Source organism: Camelus dromedarius, chromosome 9 (genome assembly GCF_036321535.1).
Source record: "Camelus dromedarius isolate mCamDro1 chromosome 9, mCamDro1.pat, whole genome shotgun sequence".
Taxonomy (NCBI): Eukaryota; Metazoa; Chordata; class Mammalia; order Artiodactyla; family Camelidae; genus Camelus; species Camelus dromedarius.
In genome coordinates, this window is record NC_087444.1 from 13,692,312 (window position 1) to 13,718,971 (window position 26,660).

The 26,660-nt window shown below is 40.5% G+C and overlaps 1 protein-coding gene across 2 annotated transcripts in view; it reads right to left on the reverse strand.

The window, feature by feature from the left end:
• SLC25A24 (solute carrier family 25 member 24) overlaps positions 1–26,194 on the reverse strand; it is a 45,758-nt gene extending 19,564 nt beyond the window's left edge. Inside the window, exons 1-4 of one of the 2 annotated variants that reach the window (XM_064488785.1) lie at positions 15,341–15,536; positions 10,697–10,823; positions 7,204–7,291; positions 267–378 (exon numbers count right to left, since the gene is read on the reverse strand). In XM_064488785.1, the coding sequence (XP_064344855.1) occupies positions 267–378; positions 7,204–7,291; positions 10,697–10,823; positions 15,341–15,460 (447 nt within the window). In that variant the 5' untranslated portion in view covers positions 15,461–15,536. Of the gene's footprint in view, positions 1–266; positions 379–7,203; positions 7,292–10,696; positions 10,824–15,340; positions 15,537–25,847 lie in introns of those variants that run through there. The other variant, XM_010975879.3, reaches the window with a different exon arrangement.
• Between the last annotated feature and the right edge of the window lie 466 nt (positions 26,195–26,660).

Genomic DNA, 26,660 nt, shown 5'->3' on the forward strand with positions numbered 1-26,660 from the left:
TTTTGGAAGGCGGTACCTCTTCCAAGTTTTGAGAATGGCAAAAATAGAAACTACATCTGCAATGTTTATGCAGCCTTGGAGATCTTTGGACTTTTGTTTTAAGATACTCTGAATATATACTCAATAGAATAAGCAGAAATCTACACGTTAAGGAGCTGCTGGGACTTGGGTACCCTGGCCCGAGTGTTACAGTCCTCTTAGGTGATAGCTACACCGAGGGTTTACAGCTCCAAGAAAGTATAAAGTAATACACAAAGTGTACTCACCGTAGAGTGTTTCCAGAAACGGATAATTTCCTCAATGTCTGTAACAGGATTAAGTAAGAAGTAGTCTCTCCATTCGTTCCAGTCCACTGTCATCGTCCCATCAGAATCGATGCTGAAAATAAAAAGAAGCTGATGAAAGAACAAAACAAAATTTATACATAAAACGAACATCATTGGCCATGTTGCAGAATGACAGTTTCTGTTTCAACTTAATAGTCCTATAAGGTTTTGGAAATGGCAACAAGCATTTGACGATCTGCTGGTTTAATCATTTAGATAAAAATGGACCCCAAAATTACAGACCTCACTCAAGGCTACTTTTGGTGCTCAGTCGAACTCCAAGTCAATGAGCTATTAAAAACTGAAGCTAGAAGATAAAATTGGGACATAGTAATGAATGGATTTATGATCCATTTTTTCTTACACTGGTTCAGGAAGATAGTTCTCAATGTTCTATTGTAACATTTGGAGGTGACTTTGCAATATACCCAAAATATGCTGTCAATTTCCTTCTCAAATTTTCTCTGAAAATTAGCAGTGATTGTAAAAAAAAATCAAACTTGGTCATTGAGCCTTTTGAGTCTAAAGAAATCCTGGTACCTTATCTTCAATATTTAAAATTAATATATTATAGCCTTGGATATTTTTCATTAATTTTTTGCTTCTTTTAGAAGTTTCTTCGCAATAATGTCATTTGTACCTGCTTTTTTCCTAAGAACAGCTCGAAACCGTCCAGGATTTTGACTATTTTGTTCATTATTGTAGACCCAGCACCTAAAATGACTGGCACAAAGAAAGTGCTCATTTATTTGTTGAATTAATGAAGATCTCTGAAAAAAAGTTTTGATGTCTCCTCCAAATTTTATATTTATTCATGATTTGTGTGAAAGTGATGCATAAAGATGGCAATCAAAAAATGCAATTTTCAGATATTTATTATTGTATTTTCCAATGTCACTTCTAATTTGATCTGCATATGTAAAATGACACTGAAACTTCCATCTGTCCCAGCAGACAGGTATTAGCATTCCATATTTGCATAAGAGTCCTAGTTACACCTGATGTTTATAGCACTATTCTTCTGGGCTGTAATATTTATAGCTCTATTTTTATCACTATTTCTGTTTTAATGCAATTATTTATTGCCTGATCCTACCCACCAACCTCCCATTCATGCATGCAAGCATCCTCCACAAGGCAAGGATTTCTGTTGATTTTACTCACTAATACGACCAAAGTGTCTAGAACTGTCCCTGGCACAGAGCAAATGCTTACTGGATGATGAATAAATGAATTCTAAATTCTGTAGCTTAAAGCCTCAGAACACTTAGTATTGACAAACTGCTTAAATAAGATAGTCTCATTATAGGTTTAAATTTAATTTCTCTTCAAAATACAAAGTTGAGCATCTCATATTTATTTACTATTCATGTTTTTCCCTGTGTGAAATGCCCTTTCATATCTTTTGCCCATTGTACTGTGTTGTGTCTTTTTTCTTAAATATGTAGAGTTCTCTATGTAGTTGATTCTAATCCTTCAAGTTATAAGTCAGCAAATACCTTCTCTTTGTCTTTTCATTTTATTTATGATGTCCATGAATAGATGTCTTAATTTTAATATAGCTGAATTTATCAATATTTTTATTTATGGTTACTGACTTTTGTATTTTTTTTTTAATAAATTCTTCCCTACACTGAGATAAAGACATTTCCTTCTTTTTCCCCTAAAGGTATTGTGGTGTAACTTTCACATTTAGGTAGATTCTTTTTCAACTGAAGTATAGCTGATTTACAATATTGTGTTAGTTTCAGGTGTACAGCAGTGATTCAGTTATATTCTTTTCAGATTGTTTTCCATTATAGGTTATTATAAGATATTGAATATAGTTCCCTGAGCTGTACAGTAAATCCTTATTGCTTATCCATTTTATGTATAGTAGCTTGTATCTGTTAACCCCATACTCCTAATCTAGTTGATCCCTCCCCCTCTTCCTTTCCCCTTGGGAACCACAAGTTTGTTTTCTATGCCTGTGATTTTTGTGGACAGTGTGAGGTATGTACCCAACTTCATCTCTGTCTGCATGGATAACCAGGGGCACCAGCACCATTCATTGCATAGTCTCTCCTTCTCCCAGTGATATGCAAAGCTACTTCCCTCATGTGACAAATCCCAAATGTGCATCGGTCTATTTCTGGGAGAGTATGTTCCATTTGTCAACTTAGTCTATCTGTGTAGCAATACCACTAAGTCTTAATAATAGCTTAATAACAACTCTTGATATCTGATAGGGCAGGGCCCCAGCTCCTCATGGTTCTCCAAGAATGTCTTAGTTATTCTTGGGCCTATACCGTTTTATTTTTCTCTAGAAATGTTTAATAGCCCAAATGTTGGGGCAAAGAGAACAACTTGTAGGATGCTTCAGGGTTGGGGAAAAGCAAGTAGGAGTGGTGGAAGGAATCAATCAAGAGGAGATTGATGGGCTGGTGGAAATGAAGGGGCCAGAGGTCTGTAAGTCAAAAAGCAAATACTGTAGGAGCAAGACAGTATACAATCTGGAAGAAGAAGGGTCAGAAGGTAGGATACAGGTGTACAGACTTCAGAGGAGGAGTAGCTTCAAGTTATGATACAGCCCTGAAAGGGAGTGGGCGACCGAAGCAAAGCGGAATGAAAGTCTCTGGTGCTGAGAACAACAAGGAGCACTAACGCTAAGGAGAGAGAGGGGTCACCAACGCGAATACTGAAGTTCCCCAGGACTCGGGTGAAGAGAAGATGGCTGTCAAGTGCCAAGGCCCTCCATCAATGTAGAGAGGGAGCTAGAGACAAGGAAATGAGAGGAAAGAGGGATGGAGATGAAAGCCTGAAAGGAAAATGGACTGTTCTTGAGAGCAGAAGATAAAGAGATGTGAAGCACACATTCTTGGGAGAATCTGCCTTCTCAGCTACCCTCCCCGCTACAGTATTTCCTACTGAAAAAGTAGAACTAGGAGGTGATTCCTACCTCATACTCTGATGACTTAGCCAAGCTGTTTCAAACAGCACCTTTCAGATTTGCCTCCCAGGAGTTCAGTTTTGGGGACGCTAAGAGACAGTGAAATGGCAGAAAGGAAGCTGACATTTAGAGGCACATGAGTCACACTGATGGCTGAGCACTCCAGGGAAGGTCCGTGATTCCCACTACTGAAAACACTGTCAGATGGCGCCACACAAAACATCGTGAGATAACAGAAAATACATAACTCGGTCTCAGTTCCGTGTTCCCGGCACAGAGCCTCTAAACCCTTGTAAGTTCTGAAGTGGTAAGAGCACAAGGGCATCTCTTGTTCTAATATTTTATTTTTGACCCCATCCCTGACACAAAGCTCCTAAATCCCTTTTAAATTCCTAAGTGATTAGAGCACTAGAAGCATCTTTTGTTCTCCTGAGGCAACTCCGGGTGGGTTTTCTGGATGGCTCATGAATGGGGACTGGTCACCAGAAAGACCGAGCCATGATGAGAAGCCTGGAATTTTCAGCCCCGCCCTCCTCTACTTCTCCAAAGAGGAGACACAGGCTGGAAACGGAGTTAATAATTGATCATGTCCGCATGAGGAAGCCTCCATAAAAATCTCAATAGCACAGGTTTTAGGAAGTTTCCTGCTGGCAGACACATCCCCATACGGGCAGAGTGACACCCAACTCCACAAGGACAGAAGCATCTGTGCTCAGGACCCTTCCACACCTCCCCTTAAGTATCTTTCCATCTGACTGTTCCCATCTGTATCCTTTATCATATCCTTTAATAAACTGGTAAACACAAGTAAATGTTTCCTTGAGTTCTGTGAGCCACTGTAGCAAATAATCAAATCCAAGGCAGGAGGAAGTCATGGGAGCCTTTGATTTGTAGCCAAGTCGAACAGAAGATGTGGGTTACCTGGGGATTTAACTATTTACAATTGGCATGTGAAGTGGGGAGCAGTCTTGTGAAACTGAGCCCTTGACCTACGGGATATGACACCACCTCTAGGCAGACAATGTAAGAATTGAGTTAAATTGCAGGACCCCCAGCTGGCGTTGCAGAGAATTGCCTGTTGTTGGAGGAAAAAAAACCCTACATATTTGGTGATCAGAAATTTCAGAAATGAAGTGTTTTGTGTGAGTATTAAAGGAAACACCTAAAAGGGAAAACTCAGGTTTTCCCAACACAAACATATTCTAGTATTTCCACTGAAAAAAAGTATAAATGCTAGTAATAATAATAATAACCCCAAAATGCAAAAGAATATACAGTTCATTAGCCATTGGGGAAATACAAATCCAAACTATGATGAGATACCCCTTCACTCCTACTAAGATGGTTAAAATCAAAAGACAGAAAATCACATTGGGGAGGAGATGGAGAAAATTAAGCCCTCCATCCATTGCTGCCGGGATCGTAAAATGGTGCAACCACTTTGGAAAACAGTCTGCGGTTCCGATTTACCATATAACCAGCAATTCCACACTAGGTATTTACCCAAGAGAACTGAAAACATGTGTTCACATAAAAACTTGTGCGTGAATATTCACGACAGCAATATTCATAGCAGCCGAAAAGTGGAAATAACCCAAACATACATCTATTGATGAACGGATAAACAAAATATCATACATACCTCCAACAGACTATCTCTTGGTCTAAAAAAAGGAATGAGGTAGTGAGACATGCTGCAACACGGATGAACCTTGACAAATATCACGCTAAGTGAAAAAAGCCAGACACAAAGGCCACATATTGTATGATATCATTTTTTATGAATGTTCAGAACAGACAAATCCATCGAGACAGAAAGTAGATTGGTGGTTGCTGGGGGGTTGCAGGGGAGGAGTAAGGAATGACTGCTAATGGGTACAGGGTTACTTTTTGGGGTGATGAAAATGTTCCAAAATTAGAAAACCGTGATGGTTGTACAATTCTCTGAATATACTGAAAACCTCTGACTTGTATGCTTTAAAAGAGTGAATTTTACTGTACGTGAATTATGTATCAATAAAGCTGCCATAAAAGATTTATATACACAATTATACAGCTACTTTTAAATATCCACCCCTCTGCATCCCCTGTGGTTTATTCTGGAGCTTGGGCTTGGAATATGCATTATTCCTAAAGCTATCAAAAGGAATACAGGAATATGATTTCTGGCCTATGAACCAGAGAAAAACTCCCACTTTCATGGGGAAAAAAAAAAGTGGGCTTTAGGAGCAGACTATTAGCTACCCCATATCCCACTGTCAAAATGCTATTTATCTCCTTCTCGTGTTTTAACTTTACATTTCCTCAGGAAATCCTTTCTCAGCCAATGTTAACAACAGTAACGCCACACACAGCTCTGACACCTGGGGCCTTCCTATTAAGCAGCTGCTTACAAAAGAAATTCTGAACATACAGAAAGGAGGAAAATGCTACTGGTGCAGATGTAAAAGGAGATAACATTTGACAATAAAGCCATTTGGAAGAAACTTTTTAGATAATGTGGAAGACTGAAAACATTCACAAGAAGATGAATATAATGTAACCATCCTTTTCTATCTTCAGTTATCAGATTTTAAAAAACTGGTCCCTTTGGTGTATTTGTAGCAAAAGAGTCTTCAAGGGCACTTAGACTTCAGAGATTATCACTCTATCCTGCGAAATAAAACATTAAGTCTGTAGCAGTCTGACTTATAAAATAGTTCAACTGACTGCCCTGGGCAATAACGTTCAAATTGGCACCTCTATTTTCTGAAAGTTTAAATAGGTGCGTGCGTGCATGCGTGTATTTCCTTTTTCTTTTTTTTTACTGAGGTATAGTTGATTTACAATATTACATTACTTTTAAGTGTACAACATAGTGATTCAAAATTTTCAGTTATATAATTATTTATAAAGCCAATTATTATAAGCCAATATTTTATAAATTTTATTTATAATTATTAAAAAATATTGGCTTTATTTCCTGGGCTGCACAATATATCCTTGTGGCTTATTTATTTTATACATAATAGTTTGTACTTCTAAATACCCTTCCCACTTAGGTTGTTTCCATATCTGACTATTGTAAATAGTTCTGCTATGAACTTTGGGATGCATGTATCTTTTTGAATTAATGTTTCTATTTTTTTTCGGACATATATACCCAGGAGTGAAATTGCTGGATCATATGGTAGTCCTATTTTTAGTTTTTTGAGGAACCTACATACTGTTTCCACAGTGGCTGCACCTACATTTCCACTAACAATGTGCAAGGGTTCCCTTTTCTCCACATCTTCACCAACATTTGCTATTTGTTGTCTTTTTGATGACAGTAGTTCTGACAGGTGTGAAGTGGTATCTCATTGTGGTTTTGATTTGCATTACTCTGATGATTAGTAATGTTAAGCATCTTTTCATATGCCTGCTGGCCACCTGTACGTCTTCTTTGGAAAAATGTCTATTCAGGTTTTCTGCCACTTTTTAATTGAAAAAAAATTTTTTTAATCACTGTTTTTTTTGTCAGTCAACTAGGGGAGCATTGGAATTTCCTTCTTATCCAGGTTAAATAATGTGATGAATCTGCCTGACTCCTTGTCTCGAAACAATGGGTTCTACGATCACGTTAGAAACCAAATGGAAAAAGAGACAGCACTAAAGCATTTAGACTCTTTCTCCAGAGATTTAATACCTTCCTGCCATTCCACCAGCCCTAGAAGCCTTGAAAGAGTTCTGTCTGAGCTTACGTTTCCCACTCCTACACTTCAGATGTATGTGTACACACAAATGAAAAGGGAGAGAAGAGGGAGAAAGATAAATGAACGTACATAGTGAGGAATGCTAAGGTGCAGACTTAAAAACACAGATCTCTAATGTGGGTACTGAACATTACACACTTACAAACACAGATCTCTAATGTGGGTACTGAAATTAAAGTCGAAAAATCTACTGGCCAAGAGATGAAGCGCTTACCTTTGAAGAATCAACTCTGCTTGTTGTTCAGAAATAGTTAGACCTAGTATCTGGAGAGACTGGACAATTTCAGAAGCCTCAATTTTTCCTTTAAAAAATAAAAATTATAAACTCAGAAATGATAAGGACCTTGGAAATCATGAATTTCAAACCCCTCACTTTATAAGGGAGAGTCTTGAACTGACTAAGGTAAAATTACGAACTTAGGTGAGTTATAGATTTGCTTAAATACATATTGCAACACCAACTCACAATTTCACAAGTACAGTAAATAAGCGTACACACATCGTTTCATTCAAGTCCTAACAGCCTTGTAGGTAAACAACGGTGTTCCGTCTTAAAGAAGTGACTAAGAGCTTACACGGCCTTACCAGGGGGAAAAAAAAAGACGCAGCAGAACTGAGATTCAAATCAAGATACTCTGACTCTGAGGTAAATGCAATTAAGCTAGGATCTATTCATTTTAAAGTATACATTTCTACATTTTAATAAATGCCTAGGCACTTATTATGCACAAAGATGTACTGCACTGAGTTAAAAGGAAGGAGAAAATGACTAAATGAAGCCAAAGAGTGTGGAACATTGTTTTGAGAAATCTGGGATAGCAGATTGATGGAAGAGGGAAAATGATTAGTATTAGAGCAATGAGAGCATGTTTCTAGAAAGAAGAATCAGAAGAGAAGAAAGAGAAAATATAAGCAATGAATGTTATACTGCTTCTCCCTCAAGCAGCTCACAGATTTACGAGGCTCCTATGACTAATATGTATGGAACAGAATGAAACAAAACCAAGTAAGAAAGGGTCTGATGCCAAACTGATATTCGTGGCAAAGTTCTCCTGGAAAAGAGGAGGACAAAAATCACTGTTAGTGCTGAAAGGAAGGAACTCCACTTAAGGGAAGGACTTTGAGGGAATGACAGGATTTGGAGAGAATATTCCGAGGGAGAGGAAAAGAGCAGCATGAGAATCTGGACAGTTAGAGGCATCACCCTGTTAGCGATGAAATCCTTCAAATACCACTCTGAATATTCTCCTTTATAACTGCAGTCTCAAAGAATACAGTTAATTCTCATTACTCACAGCACTTACTTTCTATGAAGCCACTGTGAACACTGAATTAACAAAAACTGAACCTTTGTTCCTAAGGGAAATACAGGGTTAGGTTCCTGTGAGCCTCTGGTCACAACATTCTCATCAACCAATCAATACAAAACCTTGTTTTCTGTGTGTTTCTGTCTAAAGTCACCTTGTTTAATATATGTTATTGACTCATTAACATTGAACTCAAGGTCAATAGCACTCTAACTCACTCCTGAAAGAACCCTATCTGCCACGTGTATTTAGCTTCCTGAGGCACATTACAGCCTTCTTGCATTTAGGAATCCCAGACAGCATCTCAGCACTGTTCTTGGGAGCCATTCTAAAGAGTGAAATCATCAACATAAAGCACAAAAATGCAAAAACCATGGCCCCAGGTGGACTGCACAAGGACTCGCACAAGTGCGAGAGCTGAAACAAGAAAGCAGAGCTCCACCTTGTTCTATCTCAGCTAGAAATGTGTTCAGCAGGCAAATGAATTCGTCACTGCTCTGCACATGTCCAAGAATGACTGCAAAGCACTGTGTTGATTTTGGGGTTATTCTGGAGTTAAATTTTAGCAAGTAGACAAATTCTCAAATGCAGAATTCACGAATAATGAGGATCGACTGTATATGCTCTGCTTTGAGGAAGTCTAATAAAAATATGAACCTATAATGAGAAAATGTTTTTAAAAATACAAACAAGACAAATGAAGGAGAAACTGCTTGCATTTACTACAAGTAGATTACAAAGTTTCATCTTGAATTATTCCTTCTGGTTCAAGGAGAATTTTCTGAAATGGACAACTGCTACGTGCACACCTTACATACAGGGGAGATCAACCTCAGATGAGGTTGCTCCATCTCCCAGCTGCTGCCTGCCCCAACACTATACTCACAGTCCCATCTCTGCAGCAGAGGTGTAGAGGGCTGGGGTGGGTGGTACAGTGAAAGTTTTTGGGATGAAATAAAGTTGACTGTAAGAACTGAATTTTGCTAGAAGACTGGACTAAGGCAGACTTAGGGCATATAATGTAAGGTTTATGGGCAATAACAAGGGTCCCAACAGCACTCCTTTCCACCACAAACTCAGCTCTTTCTGGCTGAGACTCATAGTCTTGAACAATCATCAAAAGCAGCCAAAGGGCTTATTTAGTTGCTTGTTTGAAGGAACCTGCCTTGAATCTAACTGAAGTTAATGTTCAGTAAAAACCAGGGGCCAGCAAACTATATAACCCTGGTACAAACAAGGCCAGTTGCCTGCTTTTGTAGACAAAGTTTTATTGGAACACAGCCGTGCCCATTCATTTACATGTTACCTATGGCTGTTTCTGGACTATCACAGTAGAGCTGAGTAGCAGTAACTGAGACCGCAGGGCCCACAAATCTAAAACATGTACTAACTGGCCTTTTACCAAAAAAGAGTTTGCCCACCCCAGTATGAAGCATACTTTCTCTCAATTTTATTTATTTAACCTGTTTCTTGAATAACAAAATCTGTGAATGAAATGACCTTGACCACTCATGAGTAGGGAAGGGTCTGAGGCTGCATGACACATTTTAAAAATAAATTCCCTCTTCAAATCAAAGGTTGCCTCTGATGATAAAGGTCTGATGACTGCTCCCTTCTCCTACTATGGTCCTTGCTTTTTGCTCTACACAACTGGGCTCGAACTCCAAGCTGTTAAAATACAACTGATCAATGACTCAGTGGACAATTAAAATAAAGACTCCCAAAGTTCACACAGCTAACAGGAAGTTTTACTAAATTTCAACATGACAGAACTCATCTGACAGTTTTCTGAGCATGAAGTGCCAATTATCTGAAATGAATTTGCCTGTTCTCAACCCTCTTGGATCTCCCAGTCTGCCTAGTTAAACAACCAAAGAGCAATTAAGTAGAAAAACCATAATCCCAATCTGAAGGTATATTTTTAAATGTCTATCTGTTATTTTTTTTCCAACTTTCAGTATCAGAGAATATCGTCTCTGATCAAATACAATTCTTTCAAAAAGACTATCAAATGTAAGATAATCTGAAAGTTATTTAAATGTTAGAATACATAGTACTTATGCCTCATATGAACAAAAATAAATCTCTTTTGCGCAGAGAGCAAGAAAACATAATTATTATTTTTAACCCAACAGCTTTAAGTCAAATCAGCATGAGGTTCCACAGTTGGTATTTTACAAAAGGCCTTACTCAGTTTATAATTCAGTGGACAAGCTACATATAACTTTTCTTCATTAAAAACATTCTACATAAAAATCACATTACTGAGAACGACATGTACTAGCATAAGTAATGATTATCATTTAAAAAATGGCAGATGAAATATACATCAATTTAGACTCTTGGAAGCATGAGAAGTGCTTCTGCATAGCTGGCAATAAACAGAAAAGACAGACACACCATCATTATTTTTGTCCAAACTCTTAAATGCCAATTTCATTTTCTTCTCATGGTCTTTAAGGTACTTCATAAATTCTTCAAAGTCCAGCTTCCCATCTTTGTTGATATCACCAGTAGTAAAAATTTTCTACAAAAAAGAAAAAAATTAGAGATATTTTATATGGGTTAAAAATACATACTATTCAAGTAGATTGCCTGTTTTCCTATGAAGGCATTATTTTAGAAATCCCAAGATAGAAGACAAACCCTTGAACTAAATTTAAAGGTGTAAAAAAGTATCTTTCCCTTCCATTTTCAAAGTTAAGTAATCTTTTCCTAAAGATAATCCTTACAAAAAAAAAAAAAGCCTGTCATATCAAACTATTAAGAAAAATCATTCCTTTTGAGAAAGAAATAAAAAACTTACGGTATTTGAGCACTCTCTCACTGCCACCTAAAACATAAACTTTCTGCCTCTTAAAATGCTCTCAATCACCCACACAAAGCTTACAAATTCTATTGGTTTGATGGTCACACTTTTCTGGGAAATACCTCACTGCGCAGAACAGCATAATGGCCAGACTCCCAAGCTTTGGACTCAGAGAGAAAAAGTTTCAAAATTCATGAGATGCAACAAAAGTTAGAGGAAAAGGTATGGTTTTAAATGCAAAATTAGAAAAGAAGAAAAGCTAGGAAGCAATGAGGAGTCACTGAGGCTAACCTCAATCTCAAGTAACTAGAAAAAGTTAAACAAAAAAAAAAAGTTGAAGGACAGAAATAAAGAATAAAAAGTAATAAAAAAGAAAACAAATACACCATTGAGAGGATCAACAATATCAAAAGATGGCTCTTTGAAAATATCAATAAAACTGATAAACCCCTGAAATAGGCAAACAACCATCAGAAAGCAACAATGAAAATCACTGTACACTACCAGACATTATAGATATCGTGAAAAACTTCGTATCAAAAAGTATGAAAATTGAGCTAAAACATACAACTGCCTAGAAAAAGAGAGCTTATCAAAAACTGACTTGTCACAGAAAATGAATAGTCCTATAAGTGACAAAGAAATTTAATGTGTAATTTTAAAACATTCCCATGAGAGAAAATTATAATATAATTAGTGAAATAGATGTAAAAATCCGAAATAAATTGCTAGCAAATCAAGTCTAACAATATGTAAAATGGATAATACTATATATATACACATTAAATATATATTATATATGAATACGATACATAAAATGGAAAATACTGTGTATATAATAATGGGTATGAATACAACATATAAAATGGATAATACTAATAAACGTATATAATCCTATTTTATATATATATGTATGTACATAATACTATACACACACACACACACACACACACACACACAAGATAAATACATTCCAGTGATGCCAGGTTAGGTGAACATATTTTTTTTTAATCTTGTAATTTACCACACTAACAGAATAAAACAGAAGAGTCATATGATCACTTAAATAAATGCAGAAAAACATTTGATGAATTTAACATCATTTATGATGAAAAACTCTGAGCAAACTAGGAGTGGTGCTTCCTCAAACTGATAAAGGGTATTGTATCTACAAAGAATTCCGGCCTTTTTTGTTTAAACTAGTATGAGTAGGCTTCTCGTATCTGCAACCTAAAAACCCTTGATTCAAATGCTATCGATTCTTACTTACATTTTTAAAAGAAAAAACATTCGCACTGTTGCTGAAAAATAATTATTGCTATTTAATTACATTTGCAAATTAGACTGAAGATGATTTTCACCTGAAAATTATTTCCTGATAACACATACATAATGCAAGGGAAAATGTCACAGAATTCTGGGGTCCCATTTATGTATTGGAGTTTCATCTAAGAAGTTTATATTTTGGTCAATGAAAATATCAGTAAACATGGGAATGTAGTTTGGTGCAGCTATTATGGAAAACAGTATGGAGATTCCTCAAAAGACTAAAAATAGACTTACCATATGATCCAGCAATCCCACTTCTGGGCATATATTCAGAGGGAACCTTAATTCAAAAAGATACATGCACCCCAAAGTCCATAGCAGCAGCACCATTTACAATAGCCAGGACATGGGAATAACTTGAATGTCTATCAACAGATGACTAGATAAAGAAGTTGTAGTATATTTATAAAATGCCATAAAAAAGAATAAAATAATGCCATTTGTAGCAACGTGGATGGACATGGAGATTGTCATTCTAAGTAAAATAAGCCAGAAAGAGAAAGAAAAATACCATATGATATTACTTATATGTGGAATCTAAAAAAAAAAAAAAAGACAAATGAACTTATTTACAAAACAGAAACAGACTCATAGACATAGAAAACAAACTTATGGTTACTAGTGGGGGAAAGGGGTGGGAAGGGATAAATTGGGAGTTCAGGATTTGTAGATACTAACTAATATATATAAAATAGATAAACAACAAGTTCATATTGTACAGCATAGGGAACTATATTCAACATCTTATAGTAACTTATGGTGAAAAAGAATATGAAAACGAATATATGTATGTTCATGTATGACTGAAACATTATGCTATACACCAGAAATCGACACATTGTAAACTGACTATACTTCAACAAATAAATAAATAAATAAATGTGTGTGTGTGTGTGTGTGTGTGTGTGTGTGTGTGTATGGACACACAGAAAAAAAAAAAGGAAAGCAGGTGGGTGGAGGGGAAACCCTTAACCATTCTACAAATAACAGTTAAGCTTACATACAACTTGATAAGCAAAGGGCTGGTCTCTGTGATACTTTGTTTTCTCTAGACTGGACCTGCATGTCTTTTCAGTATAGACAAGCCAAGTTAAAATGTTTAGCTGGAGCATCAACGGCATGTTCACAATTATGTATCAAACCCAACACTTAACCTATATATTTTCATGCTGCAAATAAAAAAAAGTGCAATAGTATAAAAAAAATCAGTAAACAACTATCATTTTAGAAATTACACGTTAAAGGACATCTCTAACCCTATCTTTGAACAGTTTGATTTTGATTTTTTTAAACCCATATTTCATTAGACTTTCTTACTTCTAGAGTTATAGTTGTCTAATGACTCTGACTTACAATAATATGAAAAACTAGGGTTTCCTTTTTGTATTTTCTTGTGTATTCCTCTGTGGAAGTAAAGACCAATCAAAGGAGAAAAGCAAAGGCTACTCACTCTGAGCTTAACAGAGGAAGGGAGTCAGCCCCTGTCACTTCCGTTTTGGCTCAAAGGCTGCAGAAGAGTGGGAAATCTTTATAGTGGAAAAAAGGAGTTTTCAGGTGTTCAGTGTTCCCTGAAATATGAGGTTCTATGTGGTTGGTGTAAAGCCTGAGATGCCTCTTCCCTGGTTTTGATATGTGAGTCCTCATAAGTCATAAAAAGCCTTTGCATGGTTCACACCATGTCTTACTGAAAATAAAAGACAGATTTGCAAAAATTTTATTTTGATAAAGAAGAAATGTGTTTCAAAGGATTGAACTTGTTTATGGCATAGTCCAGAATTTCTTATGAGAGGTTAGTTTGTATTAAATAAACAAATACAAGTCACACTTGAAAATCTAAGTACAAGAGTGACTTTAAAAAAGCATGAAGGACATTTAGCTTTAATAGGAAAAACAGTTTAAAAACCAAGTGAACGTTACGGAGATAATATTTTGGACTGGCCTAGTCCAGACAACAGTAATGATGTTACAAATGAGGAAACCAGGACACAGTGCTTAGCACACAGGATATGCCCAAAATACAACTGATCGATGACTCAGTGGACAATTAAAATAGACTCCCAAAGTTCACACAGCTAACAGGAAGTTTTACTAAATTTCAACATGACAGAACTCATCTGACAGTTTTCTGAGCATGAAGTGCCAATTATCTGAAATTAATTTGCCTGTTCTCAACTCTCTTGGATCTCCCAGTCTGCCTAGTTAAACAACCAAAGAGCAAAATGTAATTGGAAAGTAATAATTATAACTCAATAATAATTTCCAAACAGAAAATGACTTGGAAATACAGGGAGAGAAATACGCATGAGGCACTGCATACCAAGACGGAGCCCGTAATCTAGAATGCCGGGGACAAGGATTTGCAAAGGAAACAATGCCCAACAAGCTCGTTCTTCGGAAGTCTGATGATTAAGGCACGTCACGAGGAAGCATCAGCACTGGTGAAACCCCAAGAGTACAAGCCACTGAGACTGACTGCCATCCTTCCAGGGACTGAAATCAAAATACAATATTTGAGAATCTCCATCTACCACACAACTTCCAAAACACACATACAGTGATTGTTCCAGTTCCCCAAAGTGGGAAGGGAGCATCTTTGGCCTACATGCCCATCTAGGCTACTAACAACAGGTGAGGACACTGAACAAAGGGACTCTGAACATCTTGACAGCAATTTGAATTTGGAAGTTTCGTTAGATCCAGGGAGAAAACTGAGAAAAATGTCTGAGAGAGGTATTAGCTGTGTTGTTGCTCTTAACAGAATAACGGTGGTGACTGACCTGAATACTCTAGTTGGGTCCAGGTCAGGCTTGAAAAAGTGTAAATTTGGCCTTACTCCTACCTGCCCAAAGCTCCTCCAGAACTCCCAGCCCCAACATCTCTCTGACCACAGCCCTACTGAGGCCCACCTCCCCTTCGTCCTCCATGATCCCGACCAACTGCAGGCCTTCCTGCAGCTCAAGGATGTCCAGGGTCCCATCTTCATTCTGGTCCAGGAACCAAAAGATTTCTTCATAGAGGGTGTCCATCCGGGATGCCTCTGGCCGCAGAAGGGATCCGAGGGATCCACGCTGAGAGCCCCGTGAGTCTCCCGGAGGTGGGAGTGAGAGGGAGGAAGGGGATCTCTGCCCACCACGCGTTGAATTGGAAGAGACCTAAAGTAGCAGCCGCCCTTGCACTCTCAAAGCCAAAGCCCCTCCGCCAGGTGAAGCGCAGGAAGGGACAGCGCAAAGGGACGGCACGAAGCAACGGCTTCTGGGCAGAGAGGCCCGCGGCGGGCGCGCCCGGGAGCCGCGCGCGCGGGGCATGGCGGTGGCGGTGGGGGCGGGGTGGTGCTGGGGGCCAGGCCCGCGGCTGGAGGCCATGGAATTCCCGCCTCGCTCCCAGGTCAGCCGATCAGACCCCGAGGTTAGCAGCCACATCCAGGAGGAGCCTAGAGGGGGCGACTCACGCCTTTTCCGCGGAGGCTCCCAGAAAAACCTCTGCGCAGGTCTGTCTCTAAAGACAGACCTTCTTTTTAGAGAAAAGAGGGTAGGGGTGCGTTGAGACAGGGACTGTGGGGCCATAACGACTAGAGGCAGAGGCCCAACTTTTTGTTTAAGTTGTTTGGTCACACCTTTCTAAGAAATCTAAGGTTGAGGCACTTGGGTATTGCCGTGAAGGTTGGGAATCGCATGAAGATCTGCCTAAGTGAGCCTTTCCTTCTGTGGTCCCCTCCCCTCAGTTCCTTATCTTCACTGAGCATCTGCGGTGGCTCCAGAGCAAGGCTGCTGTAATGGAGAGGGTCCAGCTCCGTCCTTACCGATGCTGGCAGTGGGCAGAAGGCGAGTCAGCTGGGGTCCTGAGAGAAGTCAGGAGACGCTCGCAAACAACGTCTGTGGCTTCTTAATTGCCTCTTTCCAGAACCACGGAGAGCTCTGGCTTCCCTACACACACCCCTGGACCCTCATCCCGCTCCACCATAAGTGTGGACATGTAGTTTCACAGTACAAATTCCACTTTTTACATAACTTATTTTTCTAAATATGGAGTATTCTTTAAAATTCATATGAAGTAACAAGAACTCTCATTGCTGGTGGGAATGCAAAATGGTACCCTTTGGAAGACAGCTGGGCAGTTTCTTACAAAACTAAACACACTTTTAGCATATAATCCAGCAACCCTACTCCTTGGTATCTATACAAACGCGTTGAAAACGTATGTCCATGTGAAAATCCGCACACAAATGTTTGTAGCAGCTTTATTCACAGTTGCCAAAATTGGAAGCAACCAAGATGCCCTTCAGTAGCTGAACGGGTAAATAAACTGTGGTCCATCCAGACAATGAAAACATTATTCTGTGCTAAGAAGAAATGAGCCATCAAGCCATGAAAAGACAGAAATCTTAATGAATATTACTAAGTGAAAGAAACCAATCTGAAAAGATTACATACTGTGTGATTCGAAATATATCACATTCTAGAAAAGGCAAAACTATAGAAACAATAAAAAAGATCAGTGGTTGCCACAGGGTTGGAGAAATGGGTGGAAGGATGAACAGGCAGAGCACAGTGGACTTTTAGGGCCGTGAAAATACCTTGCACGATACTATAAAAAGGGGTACATGTCACTATACAACTGCCCAAACCCACAGAATATAAAACACCAAGAGTGAACCCTAAGGTAAACTATGGACTTGGGGTGATATGTCAGTGCAGGTTCATCACTTGTAACAAACGTACCACTCGGTGCCAGATGTTGATTATGGGCGAGGCCGTGCATGGGTGGGGGGAGGCAGAATATGGGAAATCTCTGTAGCTTCCTCTTAATTTTGCTGTGAACCTAAAACTGCTCCAAAAAATAAATTTTCTTTCTAATTTGTAAAAAAAAAAAAAAAAAAAAAAAAAAGAAGTCTAATGAAACCTTATCTGTCAGCTTTTGCTCTATTCACTCATCATGTCAAGTACCAACAACACAAAGAGGACCATCATATGTCCTTGAACTACCCGTGGGTGTCCCAGGAGGAGGTTGTGCCATGATCAGCCCCAAGTACTACTGGAGGCTTCGTGACGAACATGGCTCCCCAGTGCTGCTGACCCAAGCAACAATGAATTCCCCCACAAAAGAGAACTTTACGGCCCGCAGGGAATGACCCTTCCCTGGGCACTGCAGAGAATGCGAGTGGTCACAGAGAGTCATGGAGCACAGACATCGGGGCAGGCCCAGGAGTCTACAGGACCAGGTGAAAAAGACAGAAGTCAGGCCAGACTTCTGAATAAAGAAAACAGACTGACAGCCTTTTATGGAACTGGTAGGAGGGAGCAAAACAGAGCTGATCATCTCATCTAGTAAAAAGGCAATTATTTTCATTGAGTAGCTTTTTCCACTTTTCAAAACTGTGTATTATTTGCTTATTAATTATCCCTCATCCACCCATCCAACACACACAGACCTCCTACGGGGAAAGTTTTGAGAACACAGGTGAAGGGTTCTGTCTGCCTTGTTCATCACGATACCCCCAGTTCACTGAACAATGGCTGGCACTATTCCAAAGCATAAATTGAATGAATTTAATATTTGTACTAGCTATTGGGTAGCTCTTATCATTCCTAGTTTACATTTGAGGCTTCCAGGCATTAAATGGCTTACCCAAGGTTACAAGTATAATAAATGGTGAAAACATTTGAACCTTGGTCTAACTGATTCCACAGACCATAATAACCACTACACATACTACACCAGTTAATGTAGTAGACACAGTGGTCCACATTTCAGAGTGAGGCTTCAAACTTTCTCAACAAATCCTTTTGCTGTTTTCATAGATGCTGTAAGATACAGACATCTCAGTGGCCTCTATATAACACTTAATAAGATAAGATTTTGAACTCAGAGTAGTCAAAAGAAGCTGAGCAACACACACACAACATGTTATCTTGAGGAAGCTATTTATTTCCAAATGTCTTCACTGGAAGCTGATAAAGGAAATAATTCTGATTAAGCCAAGGTAAAATCATAAATGTGAGTTGATGCCTTAAACCAAGGGTAATAATCTACCAGGCAGACAATGAGTGACAACAATGCCAAGCAGAGAGGAAATAAAGGGAGAAATGTATGTGGCTGTGGCCTGGTCAGGGGTGTAGAATGTTGGCAGGTTGGGAAGGAAACTAAAAGGCAGACTGCTACCAAGATGGAAAGGGTGTTTTGTGCCTTAGTAAGGAATTTTTTCTTTTTCTTTTTTTCTCATTTGCTCAGAAATAGAGTCTCAAAGAAAGGATAACACTGGATTTTAGAATATAAGTGAGGAGAAAACACAAAAGATTCAGGTGTTATATATTTTAAAACACTTGACATAAATGCAGTTGGAATTCTACTTTTTTTCTTATACCATAATATCTCTGTTACAATGCCTTAAAATGAATCTCTATGACTTTTACACCATACTTCCTTTAGTAATAAAGTTTCTGACAACTGAAATGCTGATAGAATCAATTCTCCTCATTAACAGAGGAATTATCTCATGGATAGAAACCCTGAAAAGAAATTCCATTCAAAGCAATAAACATTTGCTAAGCTACTGTTTTGTGTGTGACCTTATTCTATCTGTAGTTGTAAATACAAAATTTAAAGACACAGAATCAAAAAAAAATTCATAGAATATAAGAGTTAGGAGAGCCCTTAAATCAGGTTATCGAGTCCACCTACTCCTTGGACACTATCTAATCCTTCATCCTACACCTGATACCCAGGGGGACACAGGGTCTTCAAGGAGCTCACCATCTAGTACATGTGATAACACATTTTAAACGTTCTGAACATGAACGTTCACATCCGGTCACATGTGATCTTGATAAAAGCTCTGTCCAGGAGGTGGGGATGATATTTGCATTGTGAGACTAAGTAAAGTAAAGCAAGGGGTTAAACGTCTTCACCGAGGTCACGTGGTCAATTCACAAGTACAGAATTCTTTGATCCTGCTGCTTCCCTTCCAGCCCTTGGGAGCTCTTCTCGTTCTTAATCCTCTCAGCTGTAGAGTCCTATGCCTCTTATGATTCTAAGTCTCTCCTAAGAAAATTATAGGAGGAGTTTGTGCCTGTGAATATATGGCAAACAATTTAGATTTTAAATTGCCTACGATTTCCCAGACTAACAGAACACATCTATTAAATCAGTTAACTGTGAGCTTGGATGCAGGATACCTTCATTGCTATACAGTCTGTCCCCCTTTTCCCTCCACTTGTTAATACAAGAGTTGCCACTAAAATGATGCCAAGATTTGAGAAGGAATAAAAAAAGAAATCTGTAAAATCCTATTGATCAAGATTCTCTTTTCCATTTTATTGCCTTAATTCTAAAACCTGATTTTTGTTTTTTTGGTCCTATACTATTCCGAAGTCCTCCAAGCCTAAACTGAATGAAAATAAGCACACTTCCCGCTAAAACTAGTGACTCTTCACCACGTTTATCTTTCTGATTTTCATTTCAGTAAATTAAAATACAGACGATTTCTTTTACTTTTTGATGCCCTGAAATTTTTTCCCACAGAGTACCTCAAATGACATCCAAACATTGGGACTGTCTTTTCCAATGTTCCAATGTGGCCTTTGATGAAAAACAAAGAAAAGGAGGAGGGTGGCAGTGGCAAAGGAGAAGGAGTAAAAATGGAAAATACTCTAAAAAGCAGATAGGATTGCTGGATTCTTCAGGGAAAATTAGTAATAGCAACTGTATTTCCTTGTTCGCCACAGTACCTTCGCCTCTTAGTTCCATATTCTCACATTCCCGAGTCCTAGGAGAGCTTAATGTGAATTTTGTCTCTTCTAAAACACTAATTTCACAATGGAGATTTGAAAACACGTGGAAAAGAGAGGTCATTCACATCAGAAGAAACCACAACAAGTTCACTTCCAGCTAGTTCTCAATCTTGTCTCAGGACTTGCCCTGAAGTCCTCTGCCTTCCCTGGATAGTGCTGGAACACTTAGAAGTGTTAGTTACTGCATTCCTTTGCTATTATATTCCTTACGCCTGTTTTCTACATTCTACTCTTATATTCCATATTCTTTCCATCTAAGACCTCAAGGAACTTCAATAGAAATTTGCTTTCTTCTAATGCTGAATTCATACAAAAGCCTGGCAACACGGAGAAGAGATCGAGTCAGATGGAAATTTTGAGAGATTTCACTTCAAACTGAGCACCTGTTTTAGATGCAAATTATCTTGAAACCTTCCCCTTGAAGAGTCACCCCGTAGTTCTCATTTCTGGATTCTCAAGTGGATAATCTCACCGATCACTGACATTATGCAAAGCCTTGACCTATGCCTCTGAAACCTTCCCCCATAAAGACTGACCACGTAATCCTAACTCCAAGTATTTGGCTGGCTACTGTTTCCCAGGCTTGACTCAACACTCTCTCTACCTCCATCTGTTTTCTGCACAGCCACCAGAGTCATCTTCCTAAACCGTAAGTCTGCCTGTGTCCCCTCTTGCTTAAAACCTCCCAAGTGCTCCCATCACTCATATAATAAAACTCCAAACCACCCAGCAGGCCCACAGTGCCTTTCATGATTTGGCCTTGCCTGGCCCAAGAAGACCAACTGGTCCCTCGGTGGAAAGTCAGTTATACTGGGTGCCTCCTGTCCTGGAAGGGGCACTGCTCTTCCTCAAAGGAAGGTAAAGGTTTCCTCCTGCCCACAAAGGCTCAGACAGCAATACTATCTGGGGGCTTACAGAATGTCTAATTCACAGGCATGAAATCCCCACGTAACACGGCCTCTGACTGGGGATCCCTTCACGGTAGGAGAGGTGTGGGAGTGGGCCCATGGCCAAGGGATCCACGGCCCACATCACACAGCACGCCATCCAGAAGCAGCCAATCTCACAGAATGCTGGAAAGGCCAACTGAAAGCACAGCTGAAGCACCGCCTACGGGACAGTATCTGGCAAAGATGGGTTACTGCCCTTCAGGATGCGGTATGTGCGCTCAGTCAGAGACCTCTACCACGTGGCTCTGTGCCCACAAAAGGAAGGACAGTGAGTCCAGGAACCAAGAGGTAGAAGCAGGAGCAGTCCCACTTACTGTCACTCCCGGTGACTCACTGGGGGACTTCGGCTTTCTGTCCCCACAGCTCTGGGCTCTGCAGGGTTAGTTTCTGGTCCTCAGACAGGATATACTCTTGCCAGGGAACACAGCAAGGGTCCCACTGAACTACAAGCTACATCTGCACCTGCACCTTTGGACCAGCTCGTGTCCAGGGACCAACAAGCAAGAAAAGAAGTCTTCTTCTTAGTAGGTGTAAATTGGCCCCAGTCAGTAGGAGGTGGGGCTGCTTCTACCCCACAGAGACAGAGAGGAATATTTATGGAACTCAGATGATTCACATGGACACCAGGGCTGCCTGGTACCCCCTTGTCCAGTTCTAACTGGGAAGGGGCGCACGCAGCATCACTGGCCTGAGAAGCTCAGACCCTGCCGGAAGGAAGGTCTGGGTCACATCACCAGCTAAGTCACAAAGAGATTCCAGCTGAGTGTGAGCAGAATTTAAAACGGACAGTCAAGAAGGGAAATAAATCATGAGTACCAGCTGTGACCAACTGAAACAATGGGACTGAAGCACTGCCCTCTCTGAGGACGAGAGGCTGAGAACAATGAGGGAGCACTTCTCAAACCTGTGCCAAGAGCAGACCTGTGTGGGCCAAGGAGTGGCCGGTGGAGGCCACGTCACATAGCCCCACAAGGGAACGTGCTGTGGGGGCAGAGGTGACTGCCAGCCTACCTGCCACACCTCTGGACCTCTGGACCCGCTGCAGCACTCACACCAAGGCCACGCTGGTCACACTGCTCCAACCAATGTCTAGCACAGCAGGGTGCCAGGCCTGGGTGGCCCCCGCAGGACCCCCCTAATGGATAGCTTTCCTCAGTGAGTCCCCATTGGCCTAGCTGAGACTTTCCAAGAATATGCTTTGGTCTGAAGTTCTTCCTAAGTCTCCTTCTTGCACTCTTCTACCAGGGGTTAAACTTGCATTGTGGTCTGAAGATCACCTTGCCTCTCTCCTGTTTCCTCTCCCGTACCCTTCTCTTGCACATCCAATCCCATCCTGGTTTCTCCTAAGAGGAACAGAACAGACACAGTTCACACCAGGAGTGGTCTAAGACAAGAGGCGGGGACATGGGGTTTGGGAACTGGTTCACTCACTGCCCAGCAGGCAAAGAGCCCTGAGTGGAACATGGGGCAAGGACAATGCCCTGCACAAGTTGGGAGACCAGTATCGACGGCTGCCCAGTGATGACCTGGGAAAATAACCGGTTTGCAGAGAACGCTCCGGCTGCTGCAGTATCCAGCCGTGTGGAATGTGGGGGGTCTGTGCTGTAAGGATAGGTAAGAAAGTATAATAATAGGAGGCGGAGCTCCCCAGGGAGATACAACAGCGCAGAATCTGAATACACTGATAGTGCAGTCCACTATGCAGCCTATTTTTTTAAATATAAAAGGGAAAAGTTGACAGAATTATAAAGAGAAGTTGACAAATCTATAATCACAAAGAGCATTCTGACATTGCTCTTTCAATAGTGATTGTCAGAACAGTATTAGATAATTTAAAGGCTAACAGTTAATTGATTGCTCATAAGGTACTTATTCTAAGTACTTTACATATTTTAATTCACTTATCCTTCACAATAACCCTAGGAGGTAAGTACTAATGTTACCTCTGTTACAGGCGAGGAAACTGAAGCTAGAGAAATTTTTTTTTAAACTGCCTGAAGTTAACTAGTAAGTAGCAGAACCAAGGTTTAAACCCAGGTAGTTTGACTAGATTTTTCGTATTTTCTAATAAGCCCAACTATGCATGTAAAAAGTTATCTATCTGGCAAAACTACGGAAACAACAGAAAGATCAGTGGTTGCGGGGTGGAAGTGAATAGGCAGAGCACAGACGATTTTTAGGGCAGTAAAAATACTCTCTATGATAATGATGGATGCATGTCATTACACATTCATCTAGACCCACGGAACACACAACACCTAGAGTGAACACTAAGGTAAACCACAGACTCAGAGTAATAATGATGTGTCAGTGTAGGTTCACCCTTGGTAAAAACTGTGCCATTCTGGTGAGTGATGTTGACAATGCGGGAGGCTGTGTATGTGATGTCTAGGAGTAGAGGGTTTACGGAAAATCTCTGTATCTTCCTCTCAGTTTTGCTGTAAACCAGAAACTGCTGTAAAAAAAATCAGTCGTATATATATATTTTATTTTATACAGCATTTCTAGGTACCTTGCAAGAGGAGAATTTTTGGATTTCTTTTCCTCTATATGCTGGAAATAAAAGCCCTAACAACTGCTTTACAATTAATTTTTTTTCAATTATTTTAGGTGAGCAACTGCCTTGTTTAGGATATTTCAAATCACAGCCTTAAATCTTTGTGTCACTGTGCTTAGATCTCTCAGACATGATCCTCCAGAGGTGTGGTCTCAGTAGAGGGCACAGTCGATTAAAAATAATACTTTTTGAAATTATAGCAGTAGTGATATGTAAGACAAAGGACCTACACACAGTAGGGTGTGATCAAGCCTTCTATAGGTGGTCCAGAAAAGCTCACCCCAGAGAAAGTGACATTTATCCAAAAACAACAACAAAAGCCTCTATTTTTTTTCTAATCATAAAAATAATAATGTGTGATCATTTTTAAAAATTGAAATACAAAAATTGTGAAGAAAAAAGTTAAAAGGTAATTAGGTAACCATTATTAACCTTTTATTGAAGAATGTACCTGTCCAAAAAGAGTGCTGGGAATAGTTAATAATATCTGACATGAGCACAGAGAGTAGTATTATGTGTGTATATATGTATGTATAAAATATATTTTATGTATATGTATAAAATACATATATTATGTATGTGATAAATATATGCCATCCTGTTCTATACGTTTGCAGACACACACTTTAATACAACTTATTTTATAATTTGTCCTTATATAAGTTTTGGAAAACTAAAGACTTTCATTCTTGATTTTGAGTTCTTCTCTCTTTCTTAATGAATCTTGCCAGAGGTTCATCTATTTTATTCATATTGTCAAAGAACCAACCAAAAAAGCATCTATATTTGGAAATTTACAGCACACATTTAAACAATTCATTGATCAAAGGTGAAATTATATTAGAAAATAATTGTAACTAAACTACAACAAAACTACAAACATGCAGCTAAAGAAGTGGCTGAAGGGATACTGCAGCTCAAAATTAATGAAACAAACATTCCACTCAAGAAATTAGAAAAGGGGCAAATGAGTAAACCCAAAGAAAGTAAAGGAAAGTGAATGGAAGAACATTTCAAAACCAGAGACAATCAGCAAAAAGTACTAAAGGCTGCTTCTTTCAATGTGTGAATAAAATAAAGACTGAAGGAAGGAAAAAGATTGGTAAGAAAAAAAAAAAAAGGTTTGGGAAGATTGAAGGGCGGGGGCGGAGGAAATGTCAGGAATGAAACAGAGAATATAACTACGGTGCCAGAACTTTCTAAAAATCATAAGCGAATGAGTATTTTAAGCCTTAGACAAAATGGCAGTTTCCTAAAAGTTGTAAATTACTAAATCTGACTCAAGAAGAAACGGTAACATGAAGAGACCTGTTACTCCTAAAGACACTGAATGAGTAGCTTAAAATATAACTACTATAAAACAGTTGTTGGCTCTTACAGTTGAATCACTTTCCCTCTTGGGATAAGGAATGCCAAAGTGTCCTCTCACGTTTCACTGGAGTTGGAGAGGTTCCAAGTATCTCCACCCTTCTGATAGGAGCTGGACTTCAGGGACAAAATGACTCAGAGGAGCTGAAATTGCTCAGAGATGATAGGCCAACACTTCAGGTCAACTTATGTGCTTAGGGCATTAACAGTGTCTTAAACAATGGAATGTCGCCTCTCCTCAACGGGAAGTTGGGGGAAAGGTACGACTGATTTTCAAGAAGTTCTGAAACAGCAGACAAAACTAGGGGGTGTAACAAAGTAATTTCGAAGAGGTACAAACCGTGAGCCTTTTTACAGAACTTGGGGCCCACTGAAGTGTGAGAGCTCAAAATCTTGGTTAAATGTTTGCAAAGATTGAGACCCAAGAGAAAAAAAAAGTGGTTAAATTTTTTTTTGCAAAGGCGTAAAAAGGCCTGGGATGCCTTCAGACCAAACTATCGTGCTATAGGATTTTAAATTGTTACAGTGAGCCAGAGTGTTTACGGCACTAATTTTTCTGGAAAATCACCAGTAACCTCTCAGATCCTGACGCGCATCCGTTCCGGGGTACCGGGCCGCGGTCCCCATTCCCGAGCTTCGGAACCCATTCTCCCGCTGGAAGCCACAGTTCCAGCTTCCGCCCTCGGTCCTGGCTGCGCCCAGAGACCCCGCAGCGCCCCCGGCCCGCCGGCCACGCCCCGCAGCGACCCACCTCCTCGGCGTCCCGGCCCAGGGGGATGCCCAGGCTCTTGAGCCCCTCCTGCAGCTCGCGGATGTCCACCACGCCATCCCCGTTGCGGTCCAACTTCTGGAAGAGCGTCTCGTAGCGCGTCGGCGGCTCGGCGTCCTGGCAGGCAGCCGCGGGAAGCACAAAGCCCCGCAGCCAGCGCAGCATGGTCCCGGAGGCGCGGGGCGGCTCAGCCGCGGGAGGGCACGGGGGTCCGAGGGCTGCCCGGCGCGAGGAGGACCAGTGCGAGGCGCCGGCCTGGCTGCTGGGGCCCGCGGCGCGCAGGCTGAGGAGCCGAGACCCACCCGAGCCGGCTCGGCGCGCAGGGAGTGGCCGCGCCCACGGCTGCTGGGGGAGGAGCCCGCCCCGCGCCGGCCTCCTGGGGAGGCTCGGGGGGCGGGCCTGGCGCTGCCCGGGCCCGGCAGGAAGTGGCAGGGCTTCGGGGTGGGGCCCGGGAGGGACTGTGGGACCTGCGGAGCGAGTTCTGCTCGGTTCCAAGTGGAGCTATCTCGCACCAGGAGTGCGGTACGAGAAGCGAGCTCCCCACCCCCTCGCCCCGCATCAGCGTATGAAGGGGTCAGGGGTGTGGGGCGGGGAAGGGGGAGGAGCAGTTTGAAGCTCAGGTTACTTAAATTCAAGCCCCTCTCCCTTCCGGCTTGCAGCCTCGGCGAACTGCCCGGAGAGTGTTCTCTCTGCTTGGAAATTGAGCTTTGTCGGGCTTTGCCTCAAAGAGATCTCACTTTCTCGTGTAACTCCTACACGCTAGACACTGCACATCTCTAGGCCTGTTTTCCACTC